The following is a 14,785-nucleotide window of genomic DNA, read 5'->3' as shown; positions in this document are numbered from 1 at the left end:
GACAGAGTGAGACTCCATCTTGGAAAAAAAAAAAAAAAAGAAATGAACTAGGACAGAATAGAAACTGCTGGCCAGTGTGCATTCAGGAAGGCTGGGTGGCTTTTGGGGAACATTTTGCTCTGGTTCTGCAGATGTGAGTGAGTACAAGTGGCAGCTTAGATGTTTCCTAACCATGGGATGGGGTCACAATAGTTTTAGCCACATTGGTTGCGATGACTTCTGGCGGGGATGTCTCTCAGAAGCCCCCTCATGGCAATGTTTTCTAGAAGGGGCTGAGAGCTCTGGGCAGTGGACAGGTAGCAGGATAATGGACCTGGATAATGCTCCCAGGGTGCAGTCCCAGAAAGTGTGCCGGGCTGGGGCAGGTCATTTTCCCTCTTGGGCCTCCGTTTTTCCCTCATCTGTAAAATGGGACGGTGGGGCTGGGTGATCCTAAGCTAGGATGAGGGGCCGGGTGCGGTAGCTCACACCTGTAATCCCAGCACTTTGGGAGGCCAAGGCTGGCAGATCACTTGAGGTGAGGAGTTCGAGACCAACCTGGCCAACATGGTGAAACCACGTCTCTACTAAAAAAAATACAAAAAATTAGCTGAGTGTGGTGGCGTGCACCTGTAATCCTAGCTACTGAGACAGAAGAATTGCTTGAACCCAGGAGGCGGAGGTTGCAGTGAGCCGAGATGGCACCACTGCACTCCAGCCTGGGTGACAGAGCGAGACTCCATCTCAAAAAAAAAAAAAAAAAATGCTGGAATGATGGATCATTACACTTCTAAAACTCTAGGCGGGTGAAGCCTGGTAGACGCCCCTCATGCTGTTCACTGGGGCTCTGGGGAGACCTAAAAAAGCACTTGTTCACGGGAGGCTCAGAGAAGTTGTGTAACTTGCCAAAGGTCACAGAGTGAAGCACCCCTTGAATTCAGGCCCTTTTATTCTAAGTAACAAGCTCAGGATTTGACACCTGGTCTCCCCACACCTTCCTGGCTCATGTTCCCTGGTGGGACTGGTGGAGGTGGGGAAAGAGGGGCAATGGGGAGAAGGGGCACTGTCTGAGGCCGGAAAGGGTGGCTCTGGCTCAGCTTGAGACCCAATATCCTCCTCTGACCTCATTCTGGGAAGAGGGTGAACATACCAGCTGCCCTAGGGCGAGCGGTACCTTGTTTATTCACTTAGCAAACCTCTCCTGGGCCTGATCCTGGGAAAGGCCCTGTGCTGGAGGGGGTGGATGGGTGGGAGGAGGACACTCTATTTGCAGCCACTCCTTGTGGTGTCCTCAAGCTGTTCACAGTCCGTGGGAAGATGATTCCGTAACAGAAACCAAGATGAAACAGACTGGCAATAGAGTGGTCACCTCCCCGCACAGCAGCCTCGTCCTACATTCCCAGCCTCAGAGAAGGGCAGTAATGTTCGCCCCATCTGCCAGCCAGAACTCCTTGCCATCCACAAGACCTCTCTCTTACTTCTCCCATCCAGGCTGTCAGTAAAAGCTGCCAGCTCAACTGGGCACGATAGCTCACACCTGTAATCCCAGCACTTTGAGAAGCCGAGGCAGGTGGATCACCTGAGGTCAGGAGTTTGAGACCAGCCTGACCAACATGGTAAAAACCCATCTCTACTAAATACAAAAAATTAGCCGGGTGTGGTGGCAGACACCTGTAATCCCAGCTACTTGGGAGGATGAGGCAGGAGAATCACTTGAACCCAGGAGGTGGAGGTTGCAGTGAGCTGAGATCATGCCACTGTACTCCAGCCTGGGCAACAAAAGTGAAATTCTGTCTCAAAAAAAAAAAAAAAAAAAAAAAAACTTGCCGGCTGTCCTGTCAAATACATGTAGAATCAAACCCCTTCTCAGCCACCTCTCCACTACTGGGCCCAAGCACCTGCCTTTTGAGCCTGGAGGATAGCTGTGGTCTCCTAAGTGGTCTCCTTCTCCTGCAGAAGCTGGAGTGATACTGGTAGCCTGGACATCAGACCATGCCCGCCCCTGTGGTGGTCTCATCTCCGGGGAAAGCAGAGGCTCCGGAGTCCTGGTCACCACCCCTTCTCCCACCTGCCTGCCCCTCTGCTTATCACAGGGCGTCCTGGCTGTTATGAACCCGCCAGCCTCAGACGCTTTGCACTGGTGGTTCCCTCTGCCTGAATGCTCTTCCAGGATATCTGCACCTCCCAAACACTTCCTCACATCCTTCAGGTCTCTGCTCCAATGTCACCTTTGCCACAAGGACTTTCTGACCACCTCGTTGCAAACTGAAGCCCTCCCCGGGCGCCTGTGTCTCCTCCCTGTTTCCTCTTTGCGCTCATCGCTATGCAATGGGACGCAACAGTGAACACGGATCGTGGCAGATGCCTGCTGAATGCTCACTGGGACTCGGGGCAGGTGTGAAGAGCTGTCCAACTCTAACTCCTTTAATCCTCATGGCAATGCTAGGAAGATGACAATGAACATCGTCCCCATTGTGAGGAAACGGAGGCCCAGGGAGGTTCACTGGGAAGTGGCAGAGCTGGATTTGAAGCCCCGAGTGTGCCAAAGCCTGCCTCCCACTGGTGTCCAAGTTCTGTAAATTCACCCCACAGATGCCCCTCACGTGAGTCCTCCCTGCCTCAGCCGCCTTCTGCCTCCCTCCTCGGTTCCACTCCTGCTGCCGGCTTCCCCCAGGCTTCCTGTCATCATCCTCAGGTGGTCAGTGAATCCCTGGGGAGGTGTCAAGTTTAACTGCAACTAGGTGTACCTCTCTTGTGTGTGTTGGGGAAAGCTGAGTGGGGGCATCGGCTTTGCTGAGGGCCTGCCTCCCTTCCCCCTTCTGTCCACTTCTGGCTATGGAATGTGGCCTGGTGATCCACCTGTTGAGGCCTGTCTGTGTGTGTGGCCTGTGACACACCCCCTGGAGGAAGTACGTCAGAGACAGTAGCCAGCCCTGGGCCCCTCACCCACACCTCCAGCCCCAGGCTGTGAATATGGAGTGGAGAGACCTGACCATACCCCACAGTCTTGGACTATGAGTGGCCACAATAGAGTGGATTTTGGGGTCTCGCACACAGTAGGTGCTTAATACATGACTGTTGGAGGAAGCCAAATTCCTCTGATTCTTCTTCCCTTACTCCAAATCACAATAGGACAGTTAGGAAATGTCAACTCCCATCTCCTGGACACAACACGCACACATACACACACACATACAACACACAGGGACCCACACACAGACACGTGCAAACACACAAGTGCTTACACATTCAGGCACGGACACTCAAACACACAGACATGCGAGTACCGAAAGACGCAGAACACAGCACAGACTCATGCCCTCATACACAAAGACAGACACATGGATGCACCCTTGACATTCAAGAGAAGTCACACCCTGGTCACCACTGCCTCGTTCCTCACCACGCTCCTCAATCATTGGTTAATGAGGGAAGAGGATATGGAGGCCGCCACAGCAGACACATTCCATGGGCCCACAGCGCTGGTTGGGAGAAACAGTCCAGTCACATTCATTACTGGGTAAGCCAGTTACAGGTGGGGCGAAGTCCATATTGGTCATGCCTTTATGGAGCCTGGGGTGGTGATGAGGGGCTCCTATAGCTGTTTCTTTATCAGTGTGGTTCAGGAGAGGCTGGGGGATTCCTCAGTTACTCATAGGCACTGGGGAGTAAGAGTGTCCATTCATTCATTCATTTGTCCATCAGATATTGAGTGCCTTCCTTCTGCCAGGCCCTCCAAGAGGCTGGACAACGTCTTAAGCTTGGCCTGCTGGCTTGAGCGTGGTGGCCCCACTGTCCTTTCCACCCCAGGAGATGAGCTCTGAACTGCTGTCCAGCCATGCCCTTCTGGCATTCTCTGTCCTCCCTCTCTGCTCTACATCCCCAGTCCAGCTGGTGTAGCAAGGATGGTGGGAGTTACCCCGGACACCTCATTGGCCACTCCTGCTCAGCCCCCTTTCCTGGAGTGTCCTCATCTCCCTGGCCCCTAAGACTTCGTGGTGTCCTGGAGCTTAGTGTCTGGGCTTCTCCCCTTCTCTCTCTGTGCCACTCCTTCAGTGAGTTCATTGAGTCCCATGGCTTTAAATATCACCTACTTGCCAACAACGCGAAAACTCACAATCTCTGGCCAGGACCTCTCCTGTGAACCCTGGCCTCAGGTCCATACCTAGTCCGTGACATTGCCCCAGGAAGTCCCACAGGCATCTCTAACTGAATATGTCTGATATTGAGCCCCAGTCTCAACCTGTTGTTCCCCCATGGGCATGGCCCCTTGGCACCATCCTTGCCTCCTTCCTTTGCCTCGAAATCCACATTCAGCCTTTCAGAAAATCCTGTGTGCGGTGCCCTGGAAATATTTTCAACATTGATCCTATTTCACCCCCTTCACTGCTACCACTCTGGTTCAAGCTGTCATCACCTCCTGCCTAAATTATAGCAACAGAGTTCTAACTTTTCTGTCGGCTTCTGCCCTGGTCCGATTTCAGTCCCTTATGAACACAGCAGCCAGAGCCTGTTCAAAAGTGAGATAGTGTTCGTCAATCAGAACAAAGCCCCAAATTCTCGCTGCAACCCACAGGGTCCTTGGGGCTCTCCACACTTGCTCTCCCTTTGCCCTTCCTTGCTCACTCCTTTCTTGTCTTATGGGGCTCAGCCCTGTTCCTCAGATATTCCAGGCATGCTCCCAACCCAGGACCTTTGCACTTGCTGTTTGTTCTTTTTTTTGTGTTTGAGACAGAGTTTCGCTCTTGTTGTCCAGGCTGGAGTGCAATGGCATGATCTCAGCTCACCGCAATCTCCACCTCCTGGGTTCAAAGGATTTTCCTGCCTCAGCCTTCCGAGTAGCTGGGAATACAGGCATGCACCACCACGCGTGGCTAAATTTTTTGGTATTTTTAGTAGAGATGGGATTTCTCCATGTTGGTCAGGCTGGTCTCAAACTCCCAACCTCAGGTGATCTGCCCGCCTTGGCCTCCCAAAGTGCTGAGATTACAGGCACCCGCCACCATGCCCGGCCACTGTTCATTCTTGATCCCATCCCTATTCTAGAATTCCCCATCTCCCGTCCCTGCTTGATTTTTTTTTTTTTCCTATAGGGCTTATCTTAGTCTAACATGTTATATCATTCACTTGTTAGTTTGATTTTTTGTAGATTGCAGGTACCCTGAGGGCCATAACCTCAGTACCTCAAAGAGGGCCTGGCATACAGGGGGGCCCACTCCAGAAAGATCTGTGGAGTGTGTGAATTGCTCACACTTAGAAGTGAAGGAAGATGCTACATCTGTTTCATGGACCATGTGACTTCATAGGAAATTTAAGGGGCCCCAGCGATGTGCGTTCCTGGCATGGCTCAGCTTGGTCCAGTTCTTCATTCTGCAGAGGTCTTGGTTTTAGGAATACTCTGGAAGGCATGGATTGTGCCCCATCCAGCTCACACCTCTGCTTTTCCAGGAGGAATTAATTTAGGGCTGGGCATGGTGGCTCACGCCTGTAATCCCAGCACTTTGGGAGGCCAAGGCTGGTGGATTGTTTGAGGTCAGGGGTTCAAGACCCACCTGACCAACATGGTGAAAACACATTTCTACTAAAAATACAACAAAATTAGCCAGGCATGGTGGCGGGTGCCTGTAATCCCAGCTACTTGGGAGGCTGAGGCAGGAGAATCACTTGAACCCAGGAGGCAGAGGTTGCAGTGAGCCAAGATTGCACCACTGTACTCCAGCCTGGGTGACAGAGCAAGACTCAGTCTCACAAAAAAAAAAAAAAAAAAAAAAGAATTAATTGAGGAGCTATTTGGGAACCTGGAAAACAAGCCCCAAGTCCCTTAGGAAATGCTCTACATGGGTTGGAATCTGCTTTTTGGGGAGAAAGAAGAGTTGCTTTACTGTTCCTTCCCTCTCCTTTCACCTCCGTCCCTATCCTGAGATCTGTTCCCTGCCCCATGGCCCATGCCCCATCAGTGGCCACTCCTGCTGCTGTCAGCTCTGTCTCCCAAACATCTCCTTCCTTCTCACCATCACCATGGCTACACTCTGGTTGCCACCCCCCCCCCACCCCATCCTGGGCTCCCTGCCTCTGTTTCCAACCATCACTACCACAGCAGCCAGGCTGACGTGTCTAAATCGGTCATTCCCATCACACTTAGAATGACAGCTGAGGTCTCCCCCTGGTCCCAGGCCCACATGACTGGGTTCCTCTGCTGTCTCTGCTGTAGGACCCCACTCCACCCCTGCACTGGGCTCCTGCAGGACCAGCTACCCCTCTCATCCTCAAACATGATGCTCTGTGCCTGCTTTAAGGACTCTGCTCTTGCTATTCTCTCCATCAGCTACTCTCTTTCCCAGAAATCTTCTTACCTGGTTCCCTTTCTTCACTCAGAGAAACTGTGGGACCACATTATCTAAGTGACATGCCCTCAGGACCCACTGGCCCCTCCCCCATCACTCTCCACTCTCCAACCCCTCCCAGACCACTCAGAAACTATCTCAGCTGGGGCCAGGCGCGGTGGCTCACGCCTGTAATCCCAGCACTTTGGGAGGCTGAGGCAGGCGGATCACCTGAGGCCAGGAGTTTAAGACCAGCCTGGCTAACATGGTGAAACCCCATCTTTACTAAAAATACAAAAAAATTAGCCAGGCATGGTGGCGCACGCATGTAATCCCAGCTACTCGGGAGGCTGAGGCAGGAGAATCGCTTGAACCCAGGAAGTAGAGGTTTGGCATCACTTGCACTCCAGCCTGGATGAAAGAGCAAGATACTCCATCTCATAAACAACAACAACAACAACAAAACAACTATCTCAGGGTGCAGAGGGCAGGGACAGGGTGTTTCACACTTGTTTATTACTTGTTTCTTACACTAGGATGTAACCTTCACGAAGGCACTGGCCCTCTTTGGTTCACTCTTGGATCCCCAGGACTGACAATAGTGCTGGCACTCAGTGAGTGCTTAGTAAATATCTCTTGAGTGAATGAATGAATGAATCGGCTCTGGTGCCACCTTCTCTAGGGAACCCTTCTGGAAGGACCTCCTCTGGTCTGGGTTAGGGGACAGGTTCCCTCAGTACCACACGCTTCCTTCTATTCCAGCATGCAGCATAAACATTAGGTCCGTAGGTCTCCCTCCAGATGGCTAGCCCTCAGGGAGAGGGGCTGCTTCTGCCCCCTCACAGCTTTCCCTGCGGCAGATGAGCTGTGCAGATGGGTTTGACAGACCTTAACTAGGAGTGGACTCAGGCCCTGCCCACCCCAGGTGCCTCCTTCAGCCAAAGCTCTGCCCACCTCTGGGAGCCACCTGCCTACCTCTGGTGAATGGAGGCCCAGCTGTTTTCCTCTGGAAGCCTGTTGCTTGCATTGATCTCGGGGCATTAGACCATGATTTACTTGAGTGTTCACATATTCACCCACCCAGTCACTTCATTGCTCAGTCATCAAAGTGCTTTTTTGGGTCAAATTCCCTGCCATGGCCTTTTCTGGGTGCTTGGGGTGCAGAAATGAATGGGACATAGCTCTGCCTTCAAGAAGCTCATAGTCTCTTGGGGATCCCGAGTGTGAACCAGTGACATTGCAGTAAAGTGTGGTCAGGGTTGAATTGTAGATACATGCAGGGTGCCAGGGAGGCCCCAGAGGAGCTTCTGAATCAGAAGCTAGGGTAGGGAGTGGGGGCAGGGGATCCTTCTAGAAAAATCATCCCCGTCTTCCAGCTTCTCTCAAGATCTAGGTTAGAACTTCGTAGAGAATGATAGAAACTCACGTCTTCCAGCTTTAAAGAATTATTTTTGTTGTCCAGCCCAGGAGTAGCATTTTATAGACCAGGAGTCAGCAAACTATACCAAATGAAGACTGCTGCCTGGTTGTGTAAATTAAGTTAAGTTTCACTAACACAGCCACACATATGCCTCCATATTGTCAGTGGCCACAAGAGCAGAGTTGGGTAAATGGGACAGAGATTGCATGGCCCACAAAGCCTAAAATATTCAACATCTGATTCTTTACAGAAAAAGTTTGCCAACCCCTGTTACAGATGTTCAAAAAATATTGTTGGATTAAGTCAACTCAAATCAGACCTTCAGAATCCTGCGTTGCCAATCTCAGTCCAAGTCTTTTGTCCAGGGACACCAAAATGAACCAAATACTCTTTGCTCTATGCTCTTCTTTCTTAAAAACAAGGAAATGGAGGCGTTGAGTTGTTAGGAATTGCCACTGAAGAATCCTCTATCTCTTCTTAACAAAAAGCATTCATTGAGCTGTTATAAGGGCAGCAATGAATGAGACAAGTTTCCTGCCCCCAGGCACTTACTGCCTAGCAGATAAAGCATGACATCATTCGAGCTCCACCTGGTGAGCCTTGTGCTCCGGGAGTGTGGCTCCCAGTGTGGGGCTTGGCTTTGCTTGCTGGCTTCCCCCTTCTACATTCAGGCCTCACCTCTGCCATGCTGTGTCTCCCAAGTTGAGCTGCTTTTCCAAGGGCCCTCCCTGCCAGGCTGTGCTCTTCTTGGGGGCAGGCCCTCCTCCATTTTGGCCTCCCCAGCACTGAGCACAGGATCCAGCACACAGAAGGAGCTCAACCCACATTTACTACACAGCTGGGCTCCTGCAGCCCCACCCCAGACACAGTCACAGGTAACAGGTAACCACAACCAAATGGCCTTTTAGGAATTCCAGTTAAGAGCAACGTCTTGAAGGAATTCATAAAAGGAAATGATGAGCAGGGTATGATATGTTTTCCTTTAAAAAAAAGAATCTAAAAATTGCATCGTGTTCCCTCCCTCTTTCTTCTTAGCTGCCTGGCTGACTTTACATTCCATGGGCTTTTCAATGAAACCAGATTCCAGGCTGACCTGAGAGCTGGGCTTGATGTGAGAAGTAATTATTGAAAGAGACAGGGGCAATCTATATAATAAAATGCCTCCTACATGTTTCATAAAAGTGATCTGAGGGCAATGGCAACCCTTGTGCTGTTGGGGAGGGGAGGTGGCAGGGCCTGGAGCAGAGGCGGGGTTGCTCCTGGGAGGAGAGCAAACCTCCTTCCAAAGAGATGGCCTGAGAACCTTTGGCTTTGCTGTCCCAGGCCTCAAGGACTCTCAGCCCCTCTCTTGGAAATCCCTTTCTCAGGGAATAGGTAGCCTTGTTAGTTTTTGCTGATACTTGAGACATTTCCTTGGAGCCTCAGAATACTTTCTCTTGATAATATGTCTCAGGTGGATTTAAGATCGCAGCTGTTACATCAGGATTTAACTTTGACTTACTTGACTTGCGGGGGAAGAAAAAAATCTCTCTCTCTCTCTCTCTCTTTTTTTTTTTTCGTTAGAAGTTCCAATCTGGCACTGCCTGGTGGATTACTTCATTCAATTATTCAAGAAATATTCACTGAGCACTTATTACATGCCAAGCACTGGGCTGAGAATATAATGGTGAATGCTAGGGTGATTCCATACCCTAGCAGAGTTGGGAGATGGTTACTCAAATAGCCAAGGACCCCACAGCATGAAAAAGTACTGTCCTCTAGGAACTCATGCAGAAGGCAGGAAGGACTTCCAGGAGAAGGTGATGTTTTAGCTAAGACCTGGAGGTTGACTGAGTAGGAGTTTGCCAGACAAAGATGGGGGAGGGAAGGGCATTGCAGGCAGAGGGAACAGCATGTATGAAGGTCTGCACTCCGGAAAGGAGAGAGGCTCAGCTTTTTCCTGCCCTCTGCTGTGATGAGGGCCTCTAGGTAGGCCTGGTCCTTGACTCTGTGAAGGTTGGAAGGGCAGGGTCCACCACCAGGAGGGAGACAAAAACAATTGTGTGCACTCACGGAGGAAATATTCTGCTGTGTCAGCTTCATAATCTGCATCCTCTGGGAAGTGATCGATTTGCTTGCACAGACCTTTGAAATTCCCTGCAAAACAAGGGGAGAAGGAGCGCATGAAACATCATAGTTTTGGGGGCGCTTAAGGCCCACCTGCCTCTTCCCAACTTCTGGCCGTTTGGAAACTCACTCAGCCCTCTCCCTCACCCCTGAAGGAAGGTTTCGCTTTGTCTGTTTGGACATCTGCCTGGTGAATCACAACACACACACCCGCAGTACTGCAGAGAGGATCTAAAGCCGACGACTTCAAAACGCTGCCTTCTGTCCCTGCACCGAAGCTTCTGAGGATTAGCGGAGGCTTGGCAGCAGTGGAGGTTTGATTCCGAGCTGGGGACTGCCACGGAGGAGGCCGATGAATGCTCCTCAGCCCGTCTCTGTGCCCCAGCATAGCTGGGAGTCACCCTGCATTTTACATGTGGGAAAGCAGCAGATCACTTTCTAAAGGGGACACACCCCACACTGGTGCTGCCAGATGCTGCCACAGCCCTTTAGAAGAGCCTGCAAACACTTTCCCATCTGCAATTCTGCACGGAATTCACCAAACCGAGCTGCTAACCGCTCTGAAATAAATATGGGGGTGAGGAGGAGGTTGAGCCCCCTGGGGGCTGGACTTTTGGGTTTCGAACTACAACTCATTTTGGTTCCCCTACAGGCCCGTGAGAGGGGTATTATCATCCTCATTGTATAGATGAGGAAACTGAGGCTCAGAAAGGCTGAACTATCTGAGGGTCTTTTGACTCTAAATGTTTCCTCGGTGCCTGCTGGGAAGGTGAGAACTGGCCTGGGGCAAATCCCAGCACAGTGTCAAGGCAGGTCCTCCCTGATGTTCACTGATGAGCAAGTGAACTCTTGAATGCAGCCTTTCTAAAAACCGATAAGTAGCACAGACTCTACAATCACCAGAGCATCGGCTTCCTGACAGCAGAGACTTTGTTTCATTCACCATCTTATCCCCAGCACCAGCATAGGCACAGCGAATGTCCTTTAACCTTCTCTGAATGGCAGAAGGATTGGGTGTATGCTGGGGCGTATGCACAGTGGGTAAGATGCAGGTTGCACAGCCAGACTGCCTGGGTCCAGCTGTGCGTCATTCAGTGTCCTCACCTGAGAGTGGCGATAACAAGAATTCTTCCCTGGCAGATTGTCGTGGAGGTTCACTGAGCTGATGCATGTTGAGTAGTCAGAACAGTGCCTGACACATTTAGGAAGTCCTTGGGGGCATTGACGTGAGAGAGAAATGAAATTTGACTATGTCCAGCCACCGACATAGTAGCTAGTGTGACCTAATTAATACAGCCCTCGATATACGTTGGCAATGATTTCCTTCTACAGTCCTGAGACTATGTCTTATAAAATAGGGGCAGATTCTAGTATGTACCATAGATATTACTTAGGAATTTTACGGTATTATTACATATACCTTTTTTTTTTTTTTCCCCGAAATGGAGTCTCGCTCTGTCACCCAGGCTTGAGTGCAGTGGCACGATCTCGGCTCACTGCGACCTTCGACTCCCAAGTTCAAGTGATTCTCCTGCATCAGCCTCCCAAGTAGCCGGGGTTACAGGCACACACCACCATGCCCAGCTAATTTTTGTATTTTAGTAGAGATGGGGTTTCACCATGTTGGCCAGGCTGGTCCCCCACTCCTGACCTCAAGTGATCTGCCGGCCTCAGCTTCCCTAAGTGCTGGGATTACAGGCATGAGCCACTGCGCCCAGCCTAGATATATATATATACACACATATAATATAGACCTGTATATTAGGTTGGTGCAAAAGCAATTGTGGTTTTTGCCATCAAAAGTAATAGTGAAACCGTAATTACTTTTGCATCAACCTAATAGTACACAGGTATATAGTATACAGGGATACTTACATATTACATAGAAATATAAGCATTTTAGGAACTTCTGGCTATGATTATATGCTGCATATAATGGAAAAGAGGAACCCCTATAACTCCCTTTCACACATGAGCTATCTCTGTACCAAATTCACTAACTTTCTTGAATTCTACAAGAAAAACAATTCCCCAGAGCATATCGGGACTTCTGGTCACTTCACTGAAGCTTGGTAGGGCCACTCAAAATGGTCCCATGGGCAGGTGTCTTCTCTGAGTGTTTTGGGTTCCCTGCTTTTTGCTGTCCCCACCCCCATCGTGTCATGGCCCCTCTGCCTTCTTGCATCTTGGGGTGTTAAAAGGAAGCCTTGTCCCCTCCCTAGTACCTTGTTTCCCTAATCCAACCACACACCCTTCTCTGTGGGAAAAGTCTCCATACCAGCTGCTAAGAGGATAACGAATTCTCCCTATTGTTAAAATTACAAATCAGTGTATTTGAAAAGCACTTTGCGAAGCACTTTCATTTTCTTTCAATTCAATCTGACAAATATTTCAGCAAGCTGGTGCCAGGCATCTTTATAAAGAATCTGTGCAGCAGTGAGGCTCAGAGAGCGGTACTGACATGCCCCGAGGCATCCCACAAATTGAGGACAGAGCTTAACCCAGAAGGGCCCCAGCTGCATCCTGGTGGGCCACACCCACTCCTGATCCCTGCAGGAACAGGAGCTCACCTTCTACGGGGAGCCTAGTTGCTCCTTGTGTGCAAGCCTGGGCCTCACTCATCCTTGGACCATTGGCTCCTAGCTCAGTGCCTGGCACAGAAGGAGGGTTCAGGAGATGCTAACAGAGAGGCCGTGGGAGATAATCAGTGGCCCAGACCTCTCCTCGAGGCCTGGACCTGGGTATCCAGCTGCCTATTTGACGTCTCCTGGTGGATGTTTTAAAGGCACTGAACATGAACTTCTGATCTTTCCCTCCAGCCTGGCGCTCTGGAGGCCCCAGTTAGCTCGGCGAATGCTTCTCCAGGGCTCCCTTGTGTAAGCCTGAGCCTAGTTGTCAGCGCTGACATCTATCTCTTCCTCCTCCCTGCAGGCTCCATGCATCAGGGCGTCCTGTCTGTGTTAGATCCTTAGTGTCTCAAACTTGCCTGATGTCTCTGAGACAGCACCGCCCACCACCAGGCCACCATCCCTGCTCCCTGGATGGCTGCCGTGGCCTCCCCACTCATCAGTTTGCACCCACTCTTATCCTTCTCTACAGAGCTATGACAGTGATCCTTTGTACATGCAAATCTGATCATGCCACCTCCAGCTCGGAAACACTCCAGCTTCCCAGTGCTCTCGGGGAAAAGCTCAACATCTCTAACAAAGCCTGACCCCCAACCTCCACATCTGGCCTCACCTCCCACCCGCCTCCTGCCTCCCTGCACATCTCTGCCTTCTTTCCTGCCACGCTCCCTCCTACCTCAGGACCGTGGCACATGCATGCTGGTCCTGCTGTCTGAGTTACCACCATATCCTTTGTTGCCTCTTTCTCCTAACCTCCTTCTGTCTCCCTGCACTGTGCTACTGGGGTGTCCTCCACTAGCTGGCTAGTGCTGGCTGCTCTGTGTTGGGGGGAGACATTAAAGCCTGTATGATACTAGTGGGAATGTTCTAGTACTAGGAGAGGGAAGAAGGGAGGGGCTGGGGCAGTGGCTCAGCCTTTAGGTTTGGGAAGCTGAGGCAGGAGGATCCCTTGAAGCCAGGAGTTCAAGACCAGCCTGGGCAACATAGCAAGACCCTATATCTGCAAAAAATAAAAACAAATTAGCCGGGTGTGGTGGTATATGTCTGTGGTCCTAGCTTACTTGGGAGGCTGAGGCAGGAGGATCCCTTGAACCTAGGTGTTTGAGGCTGCAGTGAGCTAGGATAGCACCACTGCACTCCAGTCTGGTGACAGAGCAAGACTCTGTCTCAAAAATAAAATCAAAATAAAAAAGTAAAAGAAAGGAGGACAGAAGGGATGACCTGCAGAGATGGGGGAGCAATACAGGTGCACTGTGCAAGGAGACGAGGCCCAGGACACAGTGCAAGGGGAGTGGTGCTGTGCCAGGAGGGACAGCAGAGCTCGTGGGTGCAGTGCTGGGGATGGGCAGACATGGTGGGAGGGTGTAACACTTCTCTTCTGTTGCTTCTATTTTCCCGACAAAATGGGAAGCAGGATCATCAACTGAGAGTGAGGATGGAGAGGAAGGGTTGGGGATGGGAGGACAAAGGAAGGGAATCGAGAGTGGGAGGGAGTGGACCAGGCTGTAAAGTATGTGTGTCAGTGGCTTGAAGGTCCCTTCTGAGATTCTGTGGTTTTCTCCGGCCACATTCGGGGCGTGGGTGCAGTTAGCTGGAGAGTTGCTTCTAATAAGGAGGAGGTTTGTGAGGTGAGTGCAACAGGGAGAGGGTGGAAAGGGAGGGATTATGAGGATGGATATGGAGTCTAAGCTGGGTAAACAGGGAAATGAGGACCTGAAGGGCAAGTGAGGCAGTGCAAAGGCGGGGGTGAGGGGTGGAGTGGGGAGGGCAGTCAATGCTTTTGAGTCTGGGGTTGGGGTGGGGTCAAAACATTATTGAAATGGGGGTGCATGGGAGTGAGCTGCAAGGGTGGCACATGGTAGCCAGAGAGTGGGATGCAAAAGACAGAGAGTGGAGGGGGTATGGATATTGGAAATGCCAAGGGCAAGGGTAAGACCCCGAATGAGGTGGCTTCGGGCAGGCGGAGGTAGGGATGATCTTCAAGTATGCACTGGAAAGGTCGTACAAATTAATAGATACGGCAAAACTACAACGTTCACTTTTATTTTCTATATACATCAAGTATATATTAAGAAACTGCCTACCTGGTTAAAATTTGAAGTGCAAATGATTCATCAAATTATTCTAATAAGCCCCAAATCACCGATTGGTTTTTAGAAATGAATGGTGTGATCTTTTGATGATGAGGCTGTTACGAGCTAAATGATGGCTTGACTGGACCATGCTTTGACACAGGAAACAATACCAGATGCTCCCCAAACTTCCCTGTTAGAGTAAGGGTCATTCCATCTCGGCGAGTGCAGAATCTTCTCCTAACTTGTCCTCTGCGG

The 14,785-nt window shown here is 50.7% G+C and overlaps 1 protein-coding gene across 1 annotated transcript in view; it reads right to left on the bottom strand.

The window, feature by feature from the left end:
* Positions 1-14,785, bottom strand: part of CACNG2 (calcium voltage-gated channel auxiliary subunit gamma 2) — a 139,550-nt gene that overhangs the window by 15,082 nt on the left and 109,683 nt on the right. Inside the window, exon 2 of the mRNA XM_003264703.4 lies at positions 9,775-9,858. Coding sequence (XP_003264751.1) covers positions 9,775-9,858 — 84 coding nt within the window. The remainder of the gene's footprint in view (positions 1-9,774; positions 9,859-14,785) is intronic.

This window comes from Nomascus leucogenys, chromosome 7b (genome assembly GCF_006542625.1).
Source record: "Nomascus leucogenys isolate Asia chromosome 7b, Asia_NLE_v1, whole genome shotgun sequence".
In the NCBI taxonomy this organism is placed as follows: domain Eukaryota; kingdom Metazoa; phylum Chordata; class Mammalia; order Primates; family Hylobatidae; genus Nomascus; species Nomascus leucogenys.
Note: the sequence above shows the minus strand (reverse complement) of the source record. Positions and strands in the feature narration are given on the sequence as shown.